At 43.8% G+C, this 27,235-nt stretch overlaps 2 protein-coding genes across 5 annotated transcripts in view; one reads left to right on the top strand and one right to left on the bottom strand.

The window, feature by feature from the left end:
- PCYT1A (phosphate cytidylyltransferase 1A, choline) overlaps positions 1-7,580 on the top strand; it is a 45,702-nt gene extending 38,122 nt beyond the window's left edge. For all 4 annotated transcript variants that reach the window (XM_082625959.1, XM_082625961.1, XM_082625960.1 and 1 more), the window contains exons 7-9: positions 401-543; positions 2,004-2,192; positions 3,088-7,580. In XM_082625959.1, the coding sequence (XP_082482085.1) occupies positions 401-543; positions 2,004-2,192; positions 3,088-3,294 (539 nt within the window). In that variant the 3' untranslated portion in view covers positions 3,295-7,580. The remainder of the gene's footprint in view (positions 1-400; positions 544-2,003; positions 2,193-3,087) is intronic.
- Positions 7,581-7,596: 16 nt separating this feature from the next.
- SLC51A (solute carrier family 51 member A) lies at positions 7,597-26,532 on the bottom strand. Its single transcript, XM_082625964.1, has 10 exons — positions 26,291-26,532; positions 25,573-25,667; positions 13,180-13,334; positions 12,321-12,394; positions 11,754-11,912; positions 11,093-11,204; positions 10,659-10,805; positions 9,035-9,140; positions 7,704-8,482; positions 7,597-7,655 (listed from the first exon to the last, which is right to left on the bottom strand). Exons 1-9 carry the CDS (start codon positions 26,326-26,328, stop codon positions 8,325-8,327), a joined length of 1,044 nt encoding a protein of 347 aa, XP_082482090.1. The 5' UTR covers positions 26,329-26,532; the 3' UTR covers positions 7,597-7,655; positions 7,704-8,324.
- Positions 26,533-27,235: the final 703 nt, after the last annotated feature.

The following is a 27,235-nucleotide window of genomic DNA, read 5'->3' as shown; positions in this document are numbered from 1 at the left end:
AGGGGCAGTGACAGAGATTCCACCCCATCACTACTTTACAGAGGAAAATTTATACAGTGAGAACTTTAACATCCAGTTTCAGGTCACACTTTGGTTAAGAGGTTAAGGTGAGCATAGCATCATATCCACCAATTCTCAGTCTAAACATCTACTTTTGATATCTCTCTTAATTTCAGGAAACCCTTCTCCAGCCCCATGTTTTTCTTAATATTAGGGCCTTTCCTTACTCCTAAACTTTGATTCAGTGTTCCTTCTATATGTCAGTATCTCCAGACTTTACTTAGTAATAACAGACTCTGCTTTATGAGGAAAGAAAAGGAATGTGGCTCCCAGTTTCCATCTAGTCCTACTGCCTGAGCTAATCAGAATGTCACAGTGTTTGTATGTGTTCTTGGGTTAGGCATGTTTGCTCCAACACAGAGGACAGAAGGTATCTCCACATCAGACATCATCACCCGAATTGTCCGCGACTATGATGTGTATGCCAGACGGAACCTACAGAGGGGCTACACGGCAAAGGAACTCAATGTCAGCTTTATCAATGTGAGTTCCAACCTCATCCTAGAGTTCCCTGGTCCTATAGGACATGTTGCCTCTCACTTCATCTAAGTTAAACTTACTTTTCAGTCTGCTGTTATTATCACCTCCAAAAGCTCAGTGGATACCTCTTTGCACATAACGCTATGCCAGGCTCTTTACAAAGAGCATATGGATGTATCTAGAGGCATTTTCTGCCTTTATGAGCTAGTATCAACACGTTGATAGAAGGACATACAGCCAATTAAATAAATAAGAATGTGGAACTTACAAAGTACAGCACTTACATCAAATATATTTAAAACGGTGGTTCTTAACCTTTGTTCTTTTTGACTGGATGGTCTTTGCAAATCTGATGAAAGCTGTGGATCCTCTCCCTGTGTGCATAGTAACACACAACATTTTGCATGCAATTTCTCAAGGCATATGAACCTAACTTTTAAAATTTGATTTATGAAAACAAGTTTATTTTAGCTTAATACTGCCTTTTGGAAACAAACTGCTATACATTTTGTATATAAATTATACCTCAGTAAAGTTGATTTAAAAACAAGAAGAAAGCTGCTAACTGTATCTTCTACATAAGTAGTTTACCATGCTCCCTCACTTGCTCCCAGCTCTGTGAATTATGAATAGGTGAAATGGTTTCATTTAAATATGATTTATCTATTCAGGTAAACCCTAGCTGTTGTTAACATTCTAGCTGTTGTTATACTGCAGAATCTATCTTTAAATGTTTAAAAATCCTAAACATCCTCGCCTTCCCCTTCCCCTTTATGATCTGGAAATGAGAATAGTTTTCATTTGGCTAAAGACTCCTCCCCTCCCCTCCCTTTGGGAGGGTTCATACCATTTTCCTTTATCTTTAGGGAAGCCTGTAGGACCAAAGAGTATCATCCTTATTTTGCGAATGAGCAAACAGACCTCCAAATATTAAAAAAAAAAAAAAAAAAACTCCTCTATAATCATAGACTAAGCCACTGATGGAGGAAAAAAAATTCAGTACAATAGATGAATTACTTAAGTAAAAGGCCCACTATTTCCTTTTTCAACCTGTTACAGTTGGCTTATTGTTGGCAATATTGTGCAGTGAACTTGTTGCTCTCTCCCTATACATCTCCATCTAGAATGGGGTTTGGGTTTTGTTGGGCATGTTTATCTTCCAAGTTTATGTTTCGTCTTAAAAACATCTGACTTCGTTTGGTATGTGCCTGTCTGTTACTGGTCTTACACTATACATTTAGTTTAGTCCTGGGCTCTACAATCTTAGAATTATTACACTTTTGTATAAGATGACCATCCAGAGCATATCTTATCTGTTATTATGCTGGAGAAGTATGGGATAGATTAAAGTGAAATTCTCAAGACTGAAAGGAGTGTCAATAGAGTGCCAAACCAAGTCTTTTCCTTCCCCTTAGTATGGAAGGTCAGAGTGAGTATTATTTCTCAGTTATTTCTTTATCCAGGAGAAGAAATACCACTTGCAGGAGCGAGTTGACAAAGTCAAGAAGAAAGTGAAAGATGTGGAGGAAAAGTCAAAAGAATTTGTTCAGAAGGTAGAAGAAAAAGGCATTGACCTCATTCAGAAATGGGAGGAGAAATCCCGAGAATTCATCGGAAGCTTCCTGGAGATGTTTGGTCCAGAAGGAGCGCTGGTATGTTCTTTCTTGCTGGACAATTTAGGGAAATTCAGGAAAATCTAGGGAATTCTCATGCTGTGGAAGGAATTATAGAATCCTTGAGCAGAAAGGGACATTGACATTAAGAAGTTATCTAATCTGTTCCCCTTGTTGGGCAGAACTATATTTCCACTATCCCCAGAAAGTTTTAAAAAATCTTTACAGAAAAAAGTTATACATTCTCCTAAATAATTTTGCAAGCTCTCTATCAACCTCCAAATATGGTGACAAGATAAGTGAGTAGCCTTGCCCAGCTTGCTTCTACATTATAGTTTTAGGTGGAAGGGAAGGAAAGAGCAAAGAGCAGTAAAAAGAAAGCTGCCTGCACTACACACAGCTGCTGCAGGACCATTGGGTACGGTGGGAATTCTGTCCTTGAGGAGTAGCAAGGTCTTTTCGAGCCAAATAAAAGGTGCCTGTGTAGCTATGAGCAGATGAGCCCTAGGATATCAGGAACGATCTGACTGTGAGGGTGTTTGGATGCCAGAATAGATTATTCTGGGAGTGTATAGAATTTTCTTTTCAGAGAACTCCAAAGCTAGAATAGGTACCCTTTTGTCTGAGTTAATTCCTTTGTTTTTGCCTACAGCCTAGACTACAGACCCAAGTAGCCTTTTAAGAATTCCTTTGACGTAGAGGTCAAGGATTGGGTGACAGTGGATAGCAGGTGGGAACCCTTAGATACATAGTATAGCATAGACCACTTTGGAGAGGAAATTGCTTAGGATCATAGCTATGTTCCTCCTCTGGCTGACTTGATCACTTTTGACATTACAGAGGGCACTCATGATAATTTGAAGTCTCATATCCTCCAGTGGTGCTTTAGTAGGATCCATAGGTTTCTTCTAACTCTTTCTTTTGGTCTCCCCAGAAACATATGCTGAAAGAGGGGAAAGGCCGGATGCTGCAGGCCATCAGTCCAAGGCAGAGTCCCAGCAGCAGTCCCACTCGTGAACGCTCCCCCTCTCCCTCTTTCCGGTGGCCCTTCTCTGGCAAGACCTCCCCGCCTTCCTCCCCAGCAAACCTCTCCAGACACAAGTCTGCAGCCTATGATATCAGTGAGGATGAAGAAGACTAATTTTTCATTGCTCCTTTCCTCTCCCCTCCCTCTGTCCCATCACCGTCAGAAGCTCTCTGTTGAATTCTGAATTGTGATCCCAACACTAAACCCAAGGACAGCTACAAAGGAAAGACAACTGGGGCAAGAGTACTTAGGATGGGGGGACTAGACAGCCTATCCTCTGAGAGACATCACCCACCCCCGCCAAGAAAGAGGCTAACTACATCTTAGAAGCCTGTTTGGTATCCATATACCTTCCCCATGGACTTTGCTTCACTGTTTATGTTCATGCGATCTTGACAGGGAAATTGTCATTTTTATTAATTTTTAAAAAATTAGTCTTTGAAATGTAGTAAATAGAACTAATTTTTTGCCCCCAAGGAGTGGGCAGAAGGAAGCGGTGTAATACCCAGAGGCCTTTTCTTCCTGATACACTATAGTATTTGCCTTCTGTTCTGAGGCAAACTGTTTTGCCAGGTCCTTCAGGCAATGAGCCATGCTGATGGGTGATTTGGAGGGGAAATATCATAATTTTGGTTTCCTTTAAAAAAAGCTAAAAGCTGAGTAAAGTCACAAATCCCCTAAGTGTACTGCTGGCACATGTGTCAATGTGGCTATGGGAAGAAGGAGATCTGAGTCTAACTTTTCTTGCTCCCTGAGGAGTTTCTTGTTGGACCCAGTGGGGTCCATGAAGACACTGATAGGGATGGAACCAGACCACATGGCATCTGCTACGGTTTTTCTGCTATGTTCATCTTCTCAGAGAACTCTGTTGCCCAGTTATTTGGGAGCTCTTGTCAATCTCTTTCCTGTAATCTACCTTTAAAGGGAGGAACACTTCCAGGTTTAGTCTGATTGAGGGGGGAAATGAGACAGTACGCAATGTTATGCAAAGTCAGTTTTGATTAATTTTCTTTCTGAGAGTAAGTCCCTGGCCCTGTGACTCCTATTTTAATACTTATTACCTAGCTTTTTACAAAGGATACTTTGTAAATGTTTGCAGTTTGAGCATGACCTGTTAATCCATGTTGCTCATAGCCATATCGAATATTCAGAGAGATTTGCACAGAACATAGGCTCAAAAGCATAAGGAAACACACCCCTTTCTAAAGCCTTTTCTTGACCTCTTCCCCTCTTAAGAGTGTCCTTGACTGGAACCAGTGCTCCATGAGGTGTTTATTTTCCCCTGAGAGTTGGCAGCTGGCAGGGACTCCCGTCTGCTGCCCTTCCAGCAAGTCACCGAGCAAGGGCTCACTTTACAAGAGTGTTGTAGGTTCCCTCCCTCTCACTCTGCCTGGTTCCACCTCCCCTGGTATGTTGCCCAGGGGATTCACTGCTTAAATTTCACGTCAGAGAATGCTGAAGCTTAACACTTGCTGTTGAGCATAAGCTCCTTTTAAACCTCTAGCATCCTACAGTACATGACCTAGCAGATCATCATCTATCATAATCCTGTAGCTGGGTTTAGGGTGAAAAATGGCTTATGTCCAGGCACCATCCCATCACTCATAAATACCCCTTGTGGGGGTGGAGTTTTAGTGTTTTCAGCTAAGAAAACCACATCTTATCTTTCCTTGCCCCTCTGCTAGGGCTGTGAGCATCTCATAGTCCCCTCCCTAAACACCTTCTGTTAAAACTTGCTCTTCTGCCTGAGGGTCGGTGACTAGAATCACTGCCTGCCTGCACAGCAGGACTACCTAGGTCCTCAGATCATCCAGAGGGGCAGAGCACAGCAGAGGAGAGGGACAAAGGGGGGGGAAACCTCTTGGCCTGATGGCCTATGAAAATTACATTTCTAACTCTTCTCATCAAGTGCTATTTTTACTATCAAATCTGGTTTACACAAGCTTTGGCTTGGAATCCTTTTTTTGGAACAGTTGAAGTTAATGTTTTCCTACATTACTCAGCTTGATATGATCAAGCTGATATGGTCACATATTTTAACTTGCTGCTTCAGTCTTGCCTCTTTGGGAATTCTGCCCATTTCTGTCAATAGAAAAGCAGTGAAATCACCACTGAAGCCCACTTACGTGTTCTCTCAAAGTACACATGTTATCCAAGTGTATTTGGAAAAGGAGGTGCCCAGAGTATGATTTTCCTCCCTGCAGTCACTCTTCTCATGTGTATTGTCTGGGTCCCAAGTTTTTGGTCCTCCTCCTCCGCTCTGTAAATGGGCTGCTTTTGGCATATCCTGCCCTTGGAATATGACCTCTAGGCTGACAAGCTCCATGAGACTGCTAGCACCAGCATGTGCACGTGTTCTTGGAAAACTCTCACCCCTTTTGGTGAACCTCTGTGGCCTCAGTCTCCTAACACTAGTACATCTTCAAATAATTTTGACTGAAAGCAAAAAATTTTATGGCGTGGCATGCTAGATACTTTGGGATAAATGTGATCCTACATGCTAGACAAGGGTGGGTGGGTGGAAGAAGCTATTGGGCTGATGCATTGTTTGATCATCTGTGCCTAATCAAATGAGGTTAGAGGTTCGCATTCCATAACCATGCATGTGATCTGTAAATCTTTAAATATTATTGTTAATATTAACTTCTAACATTAATTTTAATTAGCTGTTTCCCTGAATCCCACACACAAAGCTGTCAGCCTGAATAGATCAAATGTGGCAGAAATGGGAGAGCCTTCAAAGTTGCTTGGCCTCCAGTGGTTAAGAATCCACCTGCCAATGCAGGGGACACAGGTTCGATCCCTGGTCCAGGAAGATCACACATGCTGCAGAGCAACTAAGCCCATGCACCACAGCTACTGAGCCTGTGCTCTAGAGCCTGCGAACCACAACTACTGAGCCCACGCGCCACAACTACTGAAACCCGCGTGCTCTAGGGCCCGCGTGCCGCAACTACTGAGCCCACGTGCCACAGCTACTGAAGCCCGCACGCCTAGAGCCCGTGCTCTGCAACAAGAGAAGCCACCTCAATGAGAAACCCGCGCACCACAACGAAGAGTAGCCCCTGCTCGCCGCAACTATTGAAAGCCCACGCACAGCAGCAAAGACCCAACGCAGCCAAAAAAAAAAAGTTGGTTGGCCTCAGAGCCTCTCGCTGTAAGATAGAAAGAGAATGGAGACAGAAGCCCTGTAGCCGGTGCTGAGGAGGTGCCATTTCAGCAGTTACCCTGAGATGAGCTGGGCAAAAAGTTTGCTTTTTTCATACACTAGACTCAGTAGCACTGAAGGATAGAGGTTGAAATTGTAGAGGAATAAAAATGGATCATTTATACTGCTGCAGCTGCTTCTGATAGCTAGAGCCAAAGACCATTATCTTGCTGAGGCTTGGGTAAGAAGGTTGGGGATGTGAGGAGGTTGAAAATCTTGAATGAGAGAAAAAATTTGAGGGAGGTCAAGAGAGCTTTTGACCTTTTCTGATCACTGATAACTTCCTAGGCAGCACCTGAGTTACATTTTTCTTACTTTTGACCACACAGCTGTCCAGGCAGTCTTTGAATATTCCCTCCACAATGGTTCTTCACAGTGATTTTTATTCTGTTTCTTGATGTATGGGTAGCTTTTGTTTTTCTGGAGCTCATTGCCTTTTTAATCCTGTTCCAGACCCTATATCTAAAATCTTTCCAAATCAAGTATATTTCACTGCTTTTGTTGAATTCCCTAAAAGCCATAGCTTTTACATTTTCTGTCAGCACCAACTATCACCAGAAGTTGAATCAGTACAGGTAGGAAAAGAGCTCCGTTAACAATGTTTTTAACTAATGGTATTTTTTTTTAACCTTACCAATATAAGTATTTTTAAAGTTATATTTTTCAAGGTCATGCAATGATTGTTCTTGTTTTCTCTCACAGAATAGATTGTCATGGGATAAAGAGTGGTCCCTAGCTATTATTTTTCCAAGTAAGTAGAACATGTTCTTGGGATTATACTATTAAATGTTAATTTTCTTTAAAACAAAGGAGAAAGATACTCTGCCAAAGTTTAATGTTAGTATTCAGATTGGGGTAGAGAACAAAAGTACTTGGTTTAACATTAGGATGACTCCAGTTGTGGTTTTTTTAGCTTCCAAGTGGGCTTTCCCACCCTTCTTAGGGAGGCACTGACTGTTTTGAACACAGAGACTTGATTGGTTGAGTTGTTTTATATTGAGGATCCTGAATAGAAAGTCTTGGAAAAAAATTCTGGCCTTGGCATGAATGTTGGCCCCATCACCAGTGCCGGTGTCCACAAGGACATTTTCCTCAATTGGTGTTCAGTATATTGTTTTCCTGTCTGAGTGTTATTAAATTGTTCAGTTATTTTGGCTTTTGTCATTAGCCAAATAAAGGAAAAGTGATTTTATGTAATGTTCCATTTTCTGTGTTTTTGACCTTGTATACATGTGTATGATATGTTTTGTGTATTTGGGGCTTTTACCTGTACTATCAATTCCTTTGCTTTTGCATCCTAATTTGGGGGTTTTACCTGTATGATCATTTCCTTTGCTTTTGCATCTTAATTTGTCTCTCCATAATAACTCCATGACCATATTATGGGGATTCCTTTTGCAGCTTGGTACTAAAAAAGCCATTGTCCTACAAAGGGAGGCTGATCCAGATCTCCCAGGTCTAATGTCATCAGTGCCCTACTGACACATCTGTAAGGGAAAGAACACCTTTCATCTGTTCTTCAGAAGCCTGGTTTCTTCGAGAGTTTGGGCTCATACTACTTTGCCTGGCTGAGTTCTATTCCTGTTATTATACCAGTAAAACTATCACATTCTCTTCTCCCTTTCATTTGCTTTGGGAAACCTCAGAGTAACCTTTTAATATACAAGCTTTATGGGCTAATAGTGGCACACACAGAGGCAATGTGCCCAGTTGTAGAACATCAAACTCCATCCTGTTTGTTTATTATAAAACTTAAAATGCCTTCCTCAGGCAAGATCCAAAACAATTTCATCCTATTGCATAGTTCACATTCGTCTCTACAGTCAAGTGTATACCATCAGCCAGCTTGCTCTGACAATGGAATCCATCCCCATTTGGCCAAGGTTGAGGAACGGTAAAGAAATCTTATGCCCATCTAATGAGTGCAGTGTCTCTTTCATTGTCCAAGCAATCGACCTCCAGCTTTGAGGTTCAAATCCAGGTTTGGAGAAGAGAAAGGTTCATATCCAACCTTGTCGTCTTTCCTTCGGTAGTATATTCGTGTCAGCACAGTCATCAGAAAAGTCTCCAGGATGAGGAGGTGGCAGTTCATCACTGCAGCATGGGGCAAAATATAATGTAGGTTATACTAACTTATAGAGGTGGTATACCACTAGCAGCCTTGGCATATGAGTTGAACAACACTTTCTCCAATTTGTCCTCAAACCAGGACCTAGAGATATTAAGTTGTCACAAGTAACATAGCAGGTTAATAGTAGCGCCAGAACCAGAACTTGGCCCTCTACCTCCTGCAATTTGAGGCTAGCACTAAACATTTCTTTTGCATGTTTCATCAGCATGACTTCTGCTTCCTAACTACACCAATTGCTCTTCCTGGAGCTGAGGGTTGAACCCATGGCTTCCTGGGTTGGCCATCAGGGCTGGCCTCAAGCTGTGGGATTGCAGCTCTCCTCTGTGTGATCAGAGAGGTCATAGTCTGCTTAGAGCTTCTGCTAGATTTCTTGCAGGTTCCTTTCTCAGTATTCGGAGCAGAACTTTCTGAGTATTCTGAGATTGGCTGGCTCAACTTCCGTTCTAAGTTTCTCTCCTCCCTGACCTCCCCCTCTTGCCCATCCTGGAATAGAATAGGAGCTCCTATGTGCTCACCTTGAGACCTGATTTTAGAAGAAAAGGGAGGGGAACAAGCAATCTGCCCACCGTTGGCCAAGACCGAGAAGATGGATGGCTGCAGGGCAGTCAGAATAAGGAGAACCTGCAGAAGAGAAAAGAGAAGTGAGGGCAGGGGCTCAGCATCCCCGGCACTGAGGCCGGCTGGCCCACTGCTGTGTTTGAGATGTGTCTTGTACTTGCCCTCTCTGAGTACACCTTCCTGAAGCACAGCCTCTTCAGGGCAGACTTGGCTTTTCTAGGCTTCCCCACAATAATCATGGGCAGGCTCGGCAATCACAGGGCTTTTACCCGCTAGCCTGACCCTGAGTGCTTCTGGGGCCCAGATCCTTTCTGTGCCCCTTCAGTCCCTTACTCCATTTTAGGTTCTTCTGTCCTCTGTCTTCCTCTGGACCCTCCAATTCTACCTACTATGTGCCTGTAAGCGGCACCTGCTTAGATCAAATGAGAATTTATGTGAAATCACTCTGTTAACTGTAAAGGAGTCATTGTGCCTTGGGAATAGGAGAAGGGCCCAGCAAGGAGACAGAAAGAATGAAATGAGAAGGGAAACAATATTGGGCTAGAAGTCACTGCATTTAGTGGAAGGGCTATCTCTGGGCTTAGAGAATGGAAAGTGTAAAAAGTAAACAAACGTGAGTTTTAGAGAACTGTCAGAAAAGATGTGAAGATGAAGAGGCAGTGTGATAAGAAGAGATGTGGGTCGGAGTAGACAGATCTAGGTTTAAATTCCAGTCCCATCGCTTATGAGCCTTTGAACAAGCCCCATAACATCCCAGTTTCCTCATTTGTAAAACAAATAATAATGACTCCGAGGATTATAGTGAATTTAAATGTGATTAATGTATGAAAAGTGCCTAGTATGTGGTATAGACACTTCATAGTTGTAGCTGTGATAATGCTGATGTTTCTGGTGGTGATGAATTGCAGGTTTTTAGAAGTAATGGGTAGTAAAGAAAAAAAAGCAAAGGTATAAGAAATTAAGGTTTGATAATACATGTGTTATGGGTTGCATTGTGTCCCGCAAAAAGATACATTGAAGTCCTAACCCTTAGTACCTCAGAATGTGACCTTATTTGGAAAAAGCATCATTGTTTTGGTAACTAATGAGACATAATTAGTTAAGATGTGGTCATACTGGAGTAGGGTGGGTCCTTCCTTATTCCAATATGACTGATGTCCTTATAAGAAAAGAGACACAAGACACAGACACATGAGGGGAGAATGCCATGTGACATGCCAGGGATGCCAAGGATTGTTGCAAACCATCAGAAGCCAGGAATAGTCAAGGAAGGGTTCTCCCCACGGTTTTCAGAGGGAACATGGGCCGCTGACATCTGGCCTCCAGAACTGTGAGACAACACATTTCTGTTGCTTTAAACCACCCAGTTTGTGATATTTTGCTACAGCAACGCTTGGAAACTATTAAAGCACAGAAAAGCAAAAACTGAGAAAGAGCAGGGATTCTTTTCCAAATCTCACAGGAAACCTAAGGCTTAAGAAGTTTCCCAGACCCACTTTTATCCTTTGTTAGTCTCAGCTCCTAACCCCTATTACTTGTGGCTTATTATTAACCATCTTTTCTCTCCCAGGGTATAGTTACCTGGAACAGAACAAATTTGGCTCCTATGTTCTGCTCGCCCAGGTGCAGCTTGGCTTGACCATAAAGGATGCCCAGGGTCCACAGAGCTACCAGGGTGGACACACCAAGGAAAACGTTGATCCATAGAGCTGTGCTCTTCCCCGACATCTGGTGGCAGGCCAGAAAGTAGTCAGTGAGGAAGCAAGCCCTTTTCTCCTTTTATTTCCCCTCTCCCATGGTGGGAAAGGTAAAAAAGCCCCAAAGCCTCGGCCCCTTCCCATTTCTTCTCTCCCCATCAGAGTCCCTGAGCCACTACTTTTCCACAGCCACCCTGTCCCTGGGGCTACCCCATTCCTGGGGCCCTGAATTAGGGGATATTGGCTCCAGCTATTCCTTCTAGAGCTCAAAGGTATTTAATGAATCTTGGCCTCCACTGCCCCTTACTCCTGACTTACATCTGTTGGGTCATAGATGCCATCAGGGAGGAGAAACAGGCCCACCAGGCTCAGTGTTATCTTGAAAAAGACATACTGGAAGGGGCCCAACATCAGCAGCTGAAGATTTTTCCTGAAGTGGGAAGAGGGTTAGGAACATGGACCCACAAACCACCCACCCCAAGAAGACCTTCCAGCTCCCTCACTGGGCTCCGCCATCATAGACATCAACATGGTCAAATGGATGGGGACTTCGGAAGAAGCCAGAATGTTGAGAGAGCGTTGGGAACCCTCCTTCTTGCCTCCCACTCACCCTCAGACCAGAATGCAGCCTTTGAGCAAGAACTGAGTGTTGACCCCAACCTCATTAACCGAAATAGACGGAAGGGGAAAGTAAATAGTCCAAAATCCAGTTTTCTCTGTGTGGTAGTTTGTAGGGGGCAGTGAGCTTAAGTGATGGGAACTTTGGAGTTCTCCTTCCTCTGCTCCCTTTACCCCTGCGTGGCTGCCCAGTGTGTGGACCCTGGCTGCGGGATGCCCACCCGTTCATCACTGGCTTTGTTCCATAAAACCCTGATTCCATGAGGCTTGAAGCAGGGCCGAGAGAGCCAGCAGAGGCTCTTGGGCGAGTGCAGGAAGAGGCTACCCTGTTCTTCCAGGCGGCCTCTCCCTCCCACCTTACCTGGTGAGCATGAGTTGTGGGCAGCAGGGGCAGCAGCAGCAGCAGGGGCCTGTGTGGGTCATCACTGGGGTGTCCTTCAGTGTCCTTACTACGGCCTCCTTCCCACCAAAGCCTTCCACTATGGCCTGCATCAGCAGGTAAAAGCACATCGCAAAAAACCTGGGGTTGGGGGAGAGGGGGCCTGAGAGTACACAGAAGGGGAGGTGGCAGCAGCCGATAGGACAGCCCTTCCTGCCAAGGAAAGACAGACTGCCAAGGGGGCAGGGAGAGGTGGGGCTTCCTGAGGGGGTCAGGTGGGGGCTAGGTGTTTGGAGTGCGTGACCCAAGAGGAAGTGACAGAGAGGACAGGGTGGGAAGAGGGCAATTTCAGGCTGTGGGAATGAAATGGTGCCTGAGGATGAACTGGAAGTTCAAGGGCTCTATTTGTGATCAGTTGGTTTGCACGGATTTAGGAAGGGATAGGGGATAAAAGAAGACACGGACTCTGGAGTCCTGGGGTTGAGGGGAGCAGAGTGGGGGACTCCAGAAGGATATCCAGTTCAGCTGCGGGCAGGGCAGGACACTTACGAGGTTATGGCCATTTCCACGAGCATGAGGGCACGAGGGATCCAGAGACCAAAGCAGCAGAACACAGACACTATCTGCTTGGAGAAGAGCAAGGAGCTGGTTAGGGCAAGGAAGGAGGCTTCGTGCTCACCTTTTACAACAAGGGCTCAAGGAAGCAAAACCTAAACATTCGAGGCACCATTACTTCAAAGTGACCAGCTGGAAAAATAACTAGTTAAAGTGACTTTGAGTCAGGGGGCTCTTTTGAAGACTATCTCAACTTATAGCACTGGGGTAAGAGTAGGTCAGTTCATCTTTAAGGTGTTATTAGCGCATCTGATGTCTTGAGATGGCCCAGGCAGTTGTCATCTGGCAGGAAAGGACCTCAAGGGCTTTGTTCTTCCCCCCAAACAGACACAGAGCTCACCACATGGAAAGAGAAGTCCCATTTTATGACCTGGGAACATGCCAAAGACCTATCTAATAGCTGTGGGAGCGAGTTAAAAAGACCTGTGACGTAAGGGTAGAGTGAGCATGACCCCATGGGAAAAGGTTCTTTTCCTCCTACCCTCTGAGGAGCAGGAAGTTGGTGTGTCCAAGAAGGAGGCTTGCAATATTGTAGCAGGGGAGTAGCGAGTGAGGCTGCCGGTGGGCTGAGAGGGTTCTTCAGCTGTTTCTGTGGCTCTAAGATATTTCAAACGCTCCATCCCACTGCCTGTTGACCTTCCAAGCATGGGGTCCTGACTGCAGATATCAGACTAAAACTCTCACCCTAAGGTGGTAGAGGAAGGCAACCTGAATTGTTGAGTTTAAAGGAATCCTCAAGATGGACCCTGCCTCCCCTCCAGTCCCTCCCAAAAGGCAGCTACAGGGCCCTCACCGTGGGTGCAGAGCTGCTCCAGAGCAGAGTCTTCCTCTTGATGGGGCAGTAAGTGTTCTTGTATAGGTAGACAGCATCCTCCAGGAAGATGGCAACTGAGCCCAGGGCAAGCAAGGTCATGATGACCATGAGAGAAATTTCCGCAGGGCCCAATGCTAGAGTTGAAAGAGAGGGCAGACCCCAGTGAGCTGAAGATCAGGACTGAGGAGCGGAAGATGTGGGCTTCCTCAGGTGGATCTAAATTGCTTTACCATATCTAAAATTACCTGGTCTAGGCCCCCTCATGCAGAAGATGGGCTTTTTCTTAGATCTAGAGTATCCAACATGTGACTAAGATAGTCATTCTTCTGCATTCATGAGAGACTAGACCAGATAATTCTAGGTATGGTAAGGCTTATCTGAACCAGGATATAGACACCAAACAAGTTTGTACATAATTAGCAAAAATTCTAAATTAGGAGGTCAGCAGGGCTTATTCAGTTTTCTATTTCAGTGTCAGGTGTTTTGCTAGCAGAACAGGGAGCAATTAACATTATAATTAAAGCAGAATATAACTCTTGATTTACTTTAGAGCTGTTTAAATTTGATTTCAAAAATTATGTCACAAAACTGGGACATAGGAAGGGACTTTAACAAAAGAAATGGGTATGAGTAAAGACTCCAAGGACATATGACCCACGTTGGCCTCACACTTAATCTTACATTAAATGTGGCCCAGTAGCTCTCTTTAGTATTTATTGAAATCATTTGAGGAGTTGTTAAAAAGTAGCTGTCCAGGCCCTATCCGCATAGATGCTGTTTCAACAGATCTGGAACAGATCTGGGATGGACCCAGTAATCCACATTTTAAACAAGCTCGCCTGATAATGGTCAGAGGATAACAAACAATTTTTCAACAAACACCAGTGAAGCTCCTCTGGCCTCACCATTGCTAACAGGAAAACATTAATAGAGTCACAATATTTGTTTCTGAACATTTTCTAACCATTGCAACAATTAGTTTTTGTTTTTTTTTTTTGCGGTACGCGGGCCTCTCACTGTTGTGGCCTCTCCCGTTGCGGAGCACAGGCTCCGGACGCGCAGGCTCAGCGGCCATGGCTCACGGGCCCAGCCGCTCCGCGGCATGTGGGATCTTCCCAGACCGGGGCACGAAGCCGTGTCCCCTGCATTGGCAGGCGGACTCTCAACCACTGTGCCACCAGGGAAGCCCTGCAACAATTAGTTTTAAACAAAGGGTTCTGTGTCCTCAGTGACTAAGCCTGGACCCTCATTTATCTAAGTCTCTTCCCTAGTTGGCAGACTCTTTCCTTTCAGCCACTTAACTGGCTAGATGACAGATGAAGTGGGGGAAGACTGTCAGAGTCCAGGCCACTGTCTTATTACATTGGGAGTAAGGTATGAGGAAGGCATTGGCTGGTCTGCCCTATGTTTTGGTGACTGAGGGCAACTCTGGCAGAGATATTACTGTTGACACCAAAAGGAGAAGGGAGGAAGGAGACCATACCACAGGAAAGACTTGAGTTGTCATCTGGGTCAGTCATACCTGGCGGCACCACAAGGAGCAACCAGGACAAAGGTGAATTTGTCAAAAAATATGTTGATCCTGGTTGTTCTTATTTCAGGGCACACGTTTTTCTCTCTGTTTCTGTTTACTTTATCCAATAGGCCCTTTACCTCTGACCACAGTTAGGTCTGTGATCAATCCAGAGGACCTGCCATGGGGAAGGTGACCCTTGGATTCCAGATCCCAAGTTGTATTTCTGAAGTCAGTAGTAAGCTTTTCCTTTCTATTACAGGCCTCAAAAGACAGGACTGTGCTATTTTTCTTCCCTCCTCCCCATTCCTGCCTCCACCCCGCCTCCACTTAATTAGGATACAGCCCTCTGGGTGACCAAATTACTGGCTTGGCATTGCCATTGCTGTTTAACTCTGTTGCCTCTTTCTCAATTCCCTCTACAGATATTGCTCCAGTAGGCTCTGCAAATTTTAAACATTAAGAAAACAAAACAAAACAAATAAACAAAAGCCAAAAAACACCTGGTTGCAGTCCTTTATTAAAAAGAGACTTTACCTTCCTTCCTTGAAACTTTAAAAATATAAACATCATGGGGTGGGGTTGGGGGCTGACACAATTTTACCCTTATACAATAAAAATGTGGATTTAAAACAATTATGATTGTTTTATCATGAGATACACATAAAGCCTTCCATATATCAAAATAATTCCAGATAGATTAAAGAGATAAACCTTTAAAAATCAAACAGGGAAAATTGAGAGAAGGAAAAGAAAAGAGAGAATTGTATCTGCATGAAGACTTTGGAGAGGGAAGGCCTACCTAAGCTTAGGTGTAATCCAAGAAATCACAAAGAGAACAATGGTCAAATCTGACATAAAGAGTTTAAACTTCTGAATGTTAAAAAAATATATAGGCAGCAAACAGACTAGGGGAAAGCATTTTTAATAAATGTGTACACAAGTTTAAAATTTTTATTATGTAAAGAAAATAACAAAAACAGAAGGCTCTTGCAAATGGGAAAATGATACTAACACAGTTCAGGAAGTGGGAAAACAGTCAACCTGCCTAGCAGCCAGAAAAGAGCAAAATAACAGTAATATATTATTTTTTGCAAAATAACAGTAATATATTATTTTTTGTTTTATTTAAAGATAATGTTTCTAATATTATTAATAGCCCTACATTTAAAAAAACTTAAATTGTCCAACAATACTGAAATTATTATGTAAACTACACAATAGAATATTATGCAGGCATGAAAAATTTGTGCATACCATAAAAAAACTTTGCAAAGACTATGTACTAATATTATAAAAAACGTGTTAACACTGTTTTAAAAAACAGAAAAACTTATTAACAGATCCACACATTTATGGTCATCTGATTCATGACAAAGGCTTCACTACAATTCAGGGGGAAAGGACTCTTTCTGAGAAAGTGCTGGGTTAATTGCATCTCATTTAATATGCAAAGTGATAAAAAAGAACACTGACCCCTCCCTCACATCATACAAAAATACCTAAATGTGAAAGTTAAAACAATAAAGTTTCTAGAAGAAAACAGAGAAGTATACCTTAATGACTTTGAGATAGGCAAAGATCCTTTTAAAATAGGACACAAAAGCACTAATCATAAAGAAAATAAACTGATAAACTGGACTTCCTTAAAATTAAGAATTTCCACTTGACAAAGAAAACCATTAAGACAATGAAAGGGCATGCTCAGACCGAGAGAAGATATTTGCAATACAAATACCCAACAAAAGACTTGCATCCGGGCTTCCCTGGTGGCACAGTGGTTGAGAGTCTGCCTGCCGATGTAGGGGACACAGGTTCGTGCCCCGGTCCGGGAAGATCCCACATGCCGCGGAGTGGCTAGGCCCGTGAGCCATGGCCGCTGAGCCTGCGCGTTCGGAGCCTGTGCTCCGCAACAAGAGAGGCCACAACAGTGAGAGGCCCGCATACGGCAAAAAAAAAAAAAAAAAAAAAAAAAAAAAGAGTCATATCCATAATACATAAAGAATTCCTATCAGAAAGAAAAAGTGAAAAAGACCTAAACAGTGACTTTTTGAAAGAAGATATCCGAATGTTCAAGAAGCATAAAAAGGTGCTAAATATTAATAGTCACTGGGGAAATACAAATGTGAGGTGCCATTATATACCCACCAAAAGGGCTAGAATTGCTTTTAATTTTAATCGTCCTTTGACCGATGATTCTAAGTGCTGGTGAGGATGAGGAACAATTGGAACTCTCACACATTGCTATTGGGAGTGGTGCCACCACTTTGGAAAACAGTTTGGTAGTATCTATTAAAGCTTAACATACACCTACCCTGCGACACAAAAATTCCACTCACAGAAACATATTTAATAGAAATGAGTGCCTTAATCACCAAAAGAATGTTCAGAGCAGCATTGTTCATAATGGCCAAAACTGGAAACAGTCCACATGTTCTTCAACAAGAATACAGATATGGGCTTCTCTGGTGGTGCAGTGGTTTAAGAATCCGCCTGCCAAATCAGGGGACATGAGTTTGATCACTGGTCCAGGAAGATCCCGCATTGCCGCGGAGCAGCTAAGCCCGTGCGCCACAACTACTGAGCCTGCGCTCTAGAGCCCACGAGCCACAACTACTGAAGCCCGCGCGCCTAGAGCCCGTGCTCCGCAACAAGACAAGCCACCACAATGAGAAGCCTGCGCACCACAACGAAGAGTAGCCCCCGCTCTCCGCAACTAGAGAAAGCGCGCGCGCAGCAAAGAAGACCCCCCAGTGCAGCCAAAAATAATAAAAATAAAAATCATTGCCCTTTACTGTATGTAATTTATGACTAAAACAAATAAATCTTTATGTGAACAAAGCAGAATGCAAAATTAGCAAAGGGAATTTCCCTGGCAGTCCAGTGGTTAGGACCTGGTACTTTCACTGCCAGCGGCCTGGGTTCAGTCCCTGGTAGGGGAACTAAGATCCTGCAAGCTGCGTGGTGTGGCCAATAAGTAAATAAATAAATAAAAATAAAAAATAAAAATAAGTAGTGTGGTAAAATTATAACCATGTTTAAAGGATTTGGAGAGAGAAAGGTAGAAAAGAGTTGATGGAAAGAGTGGGGCCCTAATACCTTTATCATATAAAATGGAAAGTGAAGAAGTACTGTCCATAGTTGTCAGCATAAGAAATAAAATATAGGTATAGTATATACAGCTATACAGATAACCAACTAAAAATATTGACATAACTATGTGGAAAGAGTGGAAGAAGTTTGGTGCTAAGTGAATTAAATTTTCATGTATTATAGAGGCAGCTACAGATAATGTCCAAAATTGATACCACAGGAAATAATGGTAATTTGAAGGTAACTATCAGAATAATCATCAGCTAAAAAAGGAGGATGACGATTAGAAACGAGAGGACTTCCCTGGCGGTCCAGTGGTTAAGACTCTGTGCTTCCACTGCAGAGGGGGCGGGTTTGATCCCTGGTCAGGAAACTAAGATCCTGCAGGCCGCATGGCATGGCCAAAAAAAAAATTTTTTTTAAGAAAAAAGAAATGAGAATAAATAGGGCAGGGGATAGTTGATTTTCTTTAGCAGCCTTTTTGTACTATTTAAATTTTTAACACATGTTCATGTGTTACTTTGATAAAATAAAAACATTAAAAAATCATTTCCTAGAAAAAAACCTAGAAATTAATTAACAGTGCTGTCTTTGAGTGATGATACTGTGGGTGGTTTTTGTCTTCTTTCTTTTCCAATTATTCTATAATGAATACGTATTTTATAACAAAAAAGTTTTTTTTTAAATACATACTTTGCCAAACATAGAATGACGTGAAAAAATTCATGTGATGTCATACTTATTAAAACAGGACATAAAATTGTAGTATGGTATAATTTCCACTAATGTTAGATAAAAGCCTAGAAAACAGAACTTATGCTGCGATATTTGCAGTGCTGGTCTTGAGTGGTGGGACCATACATGACTGTTCCTCTTTTCACTTTTCTCTATTTTCGAACTGACTTCATTGAATTATTTTTACAGTAGAAATGTTTAGTTAAAAAAATACAGACAAAATATAAAGTTCAGATAGGCAGAAACCAAAATTAATTCAGTAGATTTCTAAAAACCAACATCCATTGTTGGGAAGGGGCATACCGCTGCAGGCCTCTCCTTGTGGTATTCCCCCATCCCCTACTTGACTCTTGTCCTCATCAGCTCACTGAGAGCTGAGAGTGGAAACAGCCCTTCCAGAAGCCAGCAAGCGTTCACTGTCCTTGACTGTTCCCCCTCCTTGAAAATCTCCCTCCCCTTGACCCCCAGAACCACAGTTCTCCTGGTTCCTCTCCTGGTCTCTGACCCTAGATCTCCTCTACTGATTCCTCATCCTGTCTCGCACCCTGCGTTCTCCAAACTCAATCACTGCCTCTCGCCTCTTCTGTTTATTGAGGTTTAGGATTTCCCTACCACTCCTCAGCCTCCCAACAACCACCTGAGCTGTTTCCACCTCCAGAACCTTATGGTACTTGGCTTCTGTCTGTTCGTCTTTCCTCCCTGAGCTCCCTGTGGTGGGCTCCTTCCTATCACTGAGCTCTCTGCTCAAATCCCCCTCCTCAGCCAGCCTCCCTTGAGCGTCCAGTGTGGTGTTACCTCCTCTTCCCCAAGCTGCCCGCAACAGTTAGGTTATTTACATATTTATTTACTTGTTTGTTGTCTATCCCCATCGGAGTGATGGTAGTATAAACTCTGTGAAGGCAGGGATTTTGTCAGGCTTGTTTTCTGTTCTATCTCCAAGTGCATGGAACAGTAACTGACTATTTGTTGAATGAAAGAAATGACCCCATGAGAATTCTTATTGTCATCTCCATTTTATAGTTTTTTTTCAGGAAACTAGGCTTAGGGAGTTGAGCCCCTCACCCATGGTCACACAGCCTGGAAGTGACGGAGCTGGGATTTAAAGCCAGGGGCTCCTGACCCTAAGTCCATTCTCTTCACCATTACACATGCTGACTCTTGGTGTGTGTTCACATAGCTATGGAAGGAAATGTGGAGTGATATAAACAATCAAATGCAGCTCTAAAGGTTGCTTAAGTTGATGAAGGTGGAGGTGAGGCATATTCCAACTGTTCAATATGCAAGTGCTTTTGTAGTTTCTTGTATCTGCTGGCTTTGGTGCTCTATTCTTTCTCATACTTGCAGCATCTACCGGCTCTTGTATCCACTTCCATAGCACAAAAGTATGAGAGAGAGAACTTCCTTAGCATACATAGCCCGACACCACTATTCTACTTCAAATTCATTTATCTTCTTGGAAGATTGTCCTCTATCTTTTTTTTTCCTGCATCTTAATAGATATTATGGAACAAAAGTATCCAGTGGCACAAGGATCTTTGGAAACACTTTAAACAAGGTTAAACATGTTTCTTTCCTGTGGAGTATACCAAGTTTTAAATCTAATTTATATTGTTAATTTCCAAAAGGAGTTTACAGAATATCGCTTTTGCAAAACTTATTTTTCTACAGGCTCTGTTTTCATGGAGCACTCCTTGGGATTAGTATTCCAAGGAACACGTTTTGGGAAATGCTTGTCTAACTCACCTGTTTGAATACAATCATACCTTTAGCAACTAGCAAATTTCCCACTGTATCTGTAACAGTGAAGATTACTTTTTTTTTTTTTTGCGGTACGCGGGCCTCTCACTGTTGTGGCCTTTCCCGTTGCAGAGCACAGGCTCCGGAAGCGCAGGCTCAGCGGCCATGGCTCACGGGCCCAGCCGTTCCGCAGCATGTGGGATCCTCCCGGACCGGGGCACGAACCCGTGTCCCCTGCATTGGTAGGTGGACTCTCAACCACTGCGCCACCAGGGAAGCCCAAGATTACTTTTTTAAATAATGAAAACAATATAAGAACATTAAAACTTTGAAAAAAGAGTGTCACCATAATCCTAGCTAGTTCCTAACCAAAAATTATTTTCATTTTTGCATAATGTATTTCCATGGAAGTTAAGAGCATAGGCTCTGAATTCAAAGTAAAATTCCATTTACTCCTTGCTCTATAATCTTGGGCAGGTTATTTATCCTCTAATTAAACCTCTTAGCATGGAATGTAGTATTTGCTCAGTAAAAACTAGCTTTAAAAAAGCATCCTGGGGCTTCCCTGGTGGCGCAGTGGTTGAGAGTCCGCCTGCGCATGCAAGGGACACGGGTTCGTTCCCCACTCTGGGAAGATCCCACATGCCGCGGAGCGGCTGGGTCCGTGCGCCATGGCCGCTGAGCCTGCACATCCGGAGCCTGTGCTCCGCAACGGGAGAGGCCACAGCAGTGAGAAGCCCGCGTACCGCAAAAAAAAAAAAAAAAAAAAAAAAGCATCCTGTTATATGTATAACTGATTTACTTTGTTATAAAGCAGAAACTAACACACCATTGTAAAGTAATTATACTCCAATAAAGATGTTTAAAAAAAAAGCATCCTGGTTAAAGTTCATACATATTGTATTACTGCAATCATACTGTAAAATTTTGCATTCTGTTTTTTTCATCTAACATTTCATCACAGCCGGTTAAAAATTATTTTTTATAATTACTTTTTAAATTATAAAGATTTAAAAAATAAATATAGTAATAGAGCAAATATTAGTATATCCATAATCCATTTTAAAGAGTGTTACGATATTGCCAACTTTGCTTCAAAAGTTATTCTTAGAAAAATAAAACATTACAGATGTACTTGAAGGCCCCTGTATATACCTCCTGGATCCTTTTCACTTCCCTACCTCACCTCCCAGGGCTAACTACTATTCTGAAGTTGAGGTGTATCTTTTCCTATATGTTTTAATTTTTTACAATATATGTACATACTCAACATATTATTGCTTTGCATTAAAAAAATCTATGTAAATGGTATTATCCTGTGAAATGCTTTTCCACTCAACATTGTTTTCATGGTTGTTATTATTTTCATTGTGACAAACAAATGCTATCATAAGCATTCTTAAATGTGTCTCCTTGGCATGTACAGGAGAGTTCCTCTATTCAAACACTTAGAATTAGAATTGCTGGGTTGTAGGAGATGAGAATCTTCAGTGTTAAAGATATCTAATTACTCTTCAAAGTGGTTATACCAATTTGTACTCCCACCAGCAGTCTATGAGAGTTCACAGTTCACCTTAAATTCACCATGACTTGGGATTATTGGACTTTTAATTTTCATCTTTGAGAGAGTAGTGAAATGTTATTTCATTGTTTAACTTGAGCTTCCCTAATTCCTAACAAAACAGATAATATTTTTGTACCTTTATTGGCCATTTGGGTTTCCTCTTCTAGTATGAACTGTATGATCATCTATTCTATCTAATTTTTATTGGGGAATTTTTCTTAAACTGACTAATCATCCTTTGTTGGTTATAAGGCTTGAAAATACCTTCTCCCAGTCTTTGGTTTGGCTTTTAACATTGTTTATAGTGTTTTTAGCTGTACAGAATTTTATTTGCTTTATGTAGTCAATCTTCAAGATCATTTGTGCTTTCTTGTGTTTTATTTTAGAAATTATTCTCTACTTCCAACCATAAGGATATCTTTCCATATTTTCTTTTGTAAAAATGTTTGCATTTACATTTAGGTACTTAATCTATCTGGCTTAAAGCTATATTGGAGTTATTTTCATGTTTATTTACTTGCCATAGGGACAGGCAATTGTCCAGCATCACTCCTCAAAGAGTCCATCCTGTCCCACTGATGTGTATACCATCCTTTCATATAGCAAGTCCCCAAGTGGTCATGGGTCTATTTCTAGACCCTCTATTTTATTTTATTTTTCTGCTTGTCAGGCCCCTTGTGAAACAGGAGGGAAGGGGGCAGGGCACAACCTCTAAAAACCATAGCTCTTGAGGATGCAACATAAACTGGTTAGAAACAACTAGGTCCAAGATGGTGGAAGATTCAACTTCCAGTGGACCTTGAGCCTCATTATACACAGATTGTAATATATTAGCATATGCTAAATGACACACCCACAGGTGCTATGACAGTTTGGAGGCCAACCATAAAAGGACAAAAAATGAGCGGTGCCCCAATTCCTGGAAATCTCTGCCCCTTCCCCAAAATAGTTGGAATAATCCTCCCACTAGTTAGCCTATGAAATTACCCATCCCATAAAAACTAATCACCCCGTATTTCAGGGCCTCTCGCCTTCTGAGATGTGTCACACTCTGTCTATGGAGTGTGTAGCTCTGTAAATAAATCTACTTCTTACCTATCACTTTGCCTTTCACTGAATTTCTTCTGTGCGGAAGCATAAAGAGCCTGGACTTCAGTAAGTCCTGAGACCAGGTGTGTGATTTCAATGAAAAGACAGTGGGGAACTTCCCTGGAGGTCCAGTGGTTAAGAGTCCTCGCTTCCACTGCAGGGTGCACGGGTTTGACCTCTGGTCAGGAAACTAAGATGCGACATGCCGCTCAGTGCGGCCAAAAATAAATATTTTTTTAAAGGAAAAAACAAAACAAAACAGTGGGTTCAAGTCCCAATCTGAGTTGTGTGGTTGCAGTTATTACATTATTGCTTTAATTACTCTAGTCTTGATATATAACCCTTAATATCTGGTAGGGCACATACCTTCCTTACTCTTTATCCAAATTGTCTTGGCTTTCCTTGGTCCTTCACTCCCACAAATAAATGTTTGGATCAGTTCATTAAAAAAATAATCGTGTAAGGATTATAATTGCAATCATATCACAGGCATTTCAAAAACAGATTATTGAAAGTTTCAATAGTTCTTCCATAATAGTTCTTTCTTAAATGGCATTTAATTTAGGGAATAACAGAGTTTATAAATGAAGGAGGAAGGGGTTTTACCACATCCTCCAATGGGCACCTCTTCCTGACTCTCCTATTTCTGTCAGTGTCATCACCACTGTCCAGATTCTCGGAGTCATCATTAGAGTTTCTTTTTCCTTCGCTTACCTTGTCTAAATATTTACCAGATTGCCTGCTCTTTCTTTGGATTGCCTGTATTTTCCAATCTTCCCTTCCTTTCCCTGACACTGACCTGGTTCCTGCTGGGCTGGGGCAATAACCTCCAATTTATGCCCCTCATTCTCAAGGCTCTTCTTCCCCAAAGTCTATCTTGATTGCCGATTAATGACCCTGAAACACTATCCAGCCCCTCCCAATCTCAGAGCCCTTGTCTGCTCCTTCTGTCTGCGGGATAAAGTACAAATCCTCTGACTGACACTCCTCAGGCCCCACCTTACCCTGCCCAGCCCTCTCAATTGTCCCCTGCTTCTGCACAAGTAACCTTGAATCTTGCCAGATCCAGCTCCTCAGTGTCTGGAGAACCTGCCTGCACCTTCTATCTCCACCCCAACCCCAGCGGTGCCCATCACCTCCACTTTCCAACTGCTACCCACTCCAACAGTTGCACCTGGGGACAAGGCAGCTCTCCAGACTACCAGACTCAGAATGGTCTCCCTGCTTTGAACATCCTTGGTGCTTCTATTTGCACATTTTGTAGCAAAGCAATGTGAGATCCATTTGCATTGTGTAAGGAAGGATTTCCCAATCTCAGCACTATTGACACATTGGCCCAGATAATTCCTTGTTGTGGGGACTTTCCCTCCACTTTTTTTTTTTTTTTGCTGTACGCAGGCCTCTCACTGTTGTGGCCTCTCCCATTGCAGAGCACAGGCTCCGGATGCACAGGCTCAGCGGCCATGGCTCACGGGCCCAGCCGCTCCAAGGCACGTGGGATCTTCCCGGACCGGGGCACAAACCCATGTCCCCTGCATCGGCAGGCGGACTCTCAACCACTGCGCCACCAGGGAAGCCCAGGGGACTTTCCTTTGTTTCCAGGGCAACGTCCCTGACCTCTACCCACTAGATGCCGGTAGCACCCTCTAGCTGTGGCAACTGAAACTGCCTCCAGACATTGTCAAAAGTCTCCAGTAGGACAAAATTGCCTCTGGTTGACAACACTGGTGTGTTGTCACTTGTGCCACCAGCTGCACTCTCTGAACAAGGGGTCCCTGGAGCTGGATCTAGCATCTGCCTACTGGCACGAACCACAGAGCAGCTACAAGGCCTCTCTGGACACCCTCTGGCAGTTGGTATTCACTCTGGTTCAAAGCATCTGAAATGAGGCTGAACATTGTCCGAGGACATGCCCATGTCTGCCTCCTAGTTCACACTGACCACATCCTGCTGTTCAGGAAGAGTCTACTCCTTGAGGTAGACATCAGGAAGGAGGCTGGGAAAGGCATTAAGGATACCGTAGAGACACAGACTCCTATTCATCACTGCCTAAGAGGTAGTTCGTCATGCAGTAGGGAAACCAAATAAAATGTGGATGGGAGCCACATTTGCTTTTCAAGATGCTAGGGCCATTTGATTGTCCTGTTTTACGTGTCCAAAGGGATCTAGTTGGCCAACACTGTCAGAATACTTTTACAGGTTCACCTAACTTTTCAGAACATTATTCATAATAACCACCCCACTAGAATTGTACAGACCCTCTTCTGGGGAGGATGTTGTGCACACCTCAAGGGCATTCTATGGGGCTTTGGGTACCAGCTTGAGTCCCTGGGTGGCCCTGGGGTCTGAAAACTGCTCCAGACCACTGTCCCCAATTTGAGCTGGGGAGGCCCAACATGCAGCTTTGTCTGTGGGCCATGTTGTTGTGCCTCTCTTTTGGCCTTTTGTTTCCTCCAGGAGTTGTTCTTCTCCCAGGTTTTTACCATGACAGACAGACACTGGGCCAGTCATCCTCCCAGGCCCTCCAGGCTGGCTAGCTCAGGACCACCTCTCTTCAGCTCCTCTCAGCTCTTCTGACTTCCCCCAGGATGTTCAGTTTTTCCCTCCTTTCAGTTCCGTCTACAGAGGGTCCCTGACTCACCTCTCAGAAGTTGGGCTGCTGTGGGAGGGTGAGAGAAGCAGGCAGAGGGAATGCTGTAATTGGTTTTCAGTACCTCCAGAAGATCTGCCGTGTACCTGGAGAGACACCAGCGTGTGTTCAGAATATTGGGACCTGGGAACGGGGAGGGTAGCAGAAGGGACACCAGCAACCTGACATTCCCTCAAATACTCCTGGGCTCAGGGAGCTTGTCCATCTCCCCTCAAGGCCCTGACTCTTAGAGGGAATGGAGAATTGGCCTGGGTCACTGTGTAAGGCAGGCTGCCACCTAGGCCATGGGTAGGTCTGGCTGCAGTGCTCAAAAAAACCATAGTCCATTTTCTCCACTTCCATTGGGGCAGAAGCCCAGAGGTTGGCTAGGGAGAAAGAGCAGGGTCCCAGAGAAAGAGTGGACCCTTAGTACCAGGAATGGATCTCCAGCTGGTCAGGGCTCTGTGCATGCCCCACATTGCCCCCACCTCTGGGATCTTTCTCTCCCTGGTTGGGGGCCAAAGCCAAGGCTCTGAAGGGTCATACACTCGCCCTACCCCACAGTGTCCCTGAGGACCTTGTGGGATGGCCAGACCATTATTAGTTCTGGGTCATTCTGTGTGCTGGGAGCCAAAGAGCCCTGAGAGGGAGGTAGGGACAGGCCAGAGTGAGAGGGGCCCCTGCTGCTTAGCAACTGGCTCCTGGCTCGGGGCTTGTGTCCCTCACTCACCTGGGATCAAGCTTTATCTGAGTCCCGTCTGGCTCCATTGTCTCCTTTTTCTCTCCGGCTTTCCTTCCCGGCAGGCACTGAGGACCCAGGAGGGACAGGAAGGTGTGGGCCCCTGGGAAGGTGGCTCCTGCCGGCTCTGCTGCCTGCGGGACTGGGCTGTGGGTAGGTGGAGTGACTGGGTCTTCCCCTCTGGCTCTCTCCCTCCTCAGGCTTCCGTGCCCACAAGCTCCTATCTCAGAGTTCACCGCAGAGGAATTTGATCCCCTCGGCTGGCTGAGTTCCCTGGTTCCTACTCCTCCCTGTTGGTAGGTGTGGCCCCTCCTTCCTCCCTCCCACAAATGCCTTTGGCTGCCCCTTGCCCCCAGCCCGCCCTCACCCTCCATCCCTCCTAAGGAGCCTTTTAGGGCTGTGGTAGAGACAAAATCCTTGGTCCTCCCGGCAAGACACCCTGGTCAGCAACCCCCTCTCCCTCAGAATCTGGCTGGAACGCTGGCTCTGTCCCCCTGAGGCCTTGACTGTGTTGGTGCTGTTGGCCTGGAGTGTGGAAGGGAGGGCTAGCCGGGAAGTCCAGACAAGGCCCATGTAGGTTTCCCAAAGCCCAGCCCACAGCATCCTGATGTCAGGCTCATTCAGCCAAAAGGCCACCCCGGAAGATGCAGCAAATGGGGAGTGGGGGAGGGTGTATTTAACAGGCAGAGTTACTGAGTGAGATTTCTGGGCATTTTGACAGATTCTGAAAAACAGCCAAATCGTATGCTTCTGAACTATTTTATTGATTGGTGATTTCTCTTCTCTCTCCAGGTAGATTTAAACCTATTTAAGGCCAAGCATAGTACCCCTAAGTTCCCAGCACAGGACCTCACACATACTAAGTGCTCCTTAGAATTGGTTGCGTGACTGATAAAATAATAAAATCATAGCAACAGTAGCTAATGTATATCGAGC

The sequence above is a fragment of the Mesoplodon mirus genome (assembly GCF_964341445.2).
Source record: "Mesoplodon mirus genome assembly, chromosome: 6".
NCBI classification, from domain to species: Eukaryota; Metazoa; Chordata; class Mammalia; order Artiodactyla; family Ziphiidae; genus Mesoplodon; species Mesoplodon mirus.
This window is presented reverse-complemented; position numbering and strand designations above follow the sequence as displayed.

Excerpts from the sequence above, each read along its gene's own strand:
- SLC51A (XM_082625964.1), bottom strand. The coding sequence starts at position 26,328 with ATGGAGCCAGACGGGACTCAGATAAAGCTTGATCCCAG. Across the intron at positions 13,335-25,572 it reads AGCAGCCCAACTTCTGAGAG|CATTGGGCCCTGCGGAAATT; the intron begins GTGAGTCAGGGA and ends TTTCAACTCTAG. Across the intron at positions 12,395-13,179 it reads GGAGCAGCTCTGCACCCACG|ATAGTGTCTGTGTTCTGCTG; the intron begins GTGAGGGCCCTG and ends TTCTCCAAGCAG.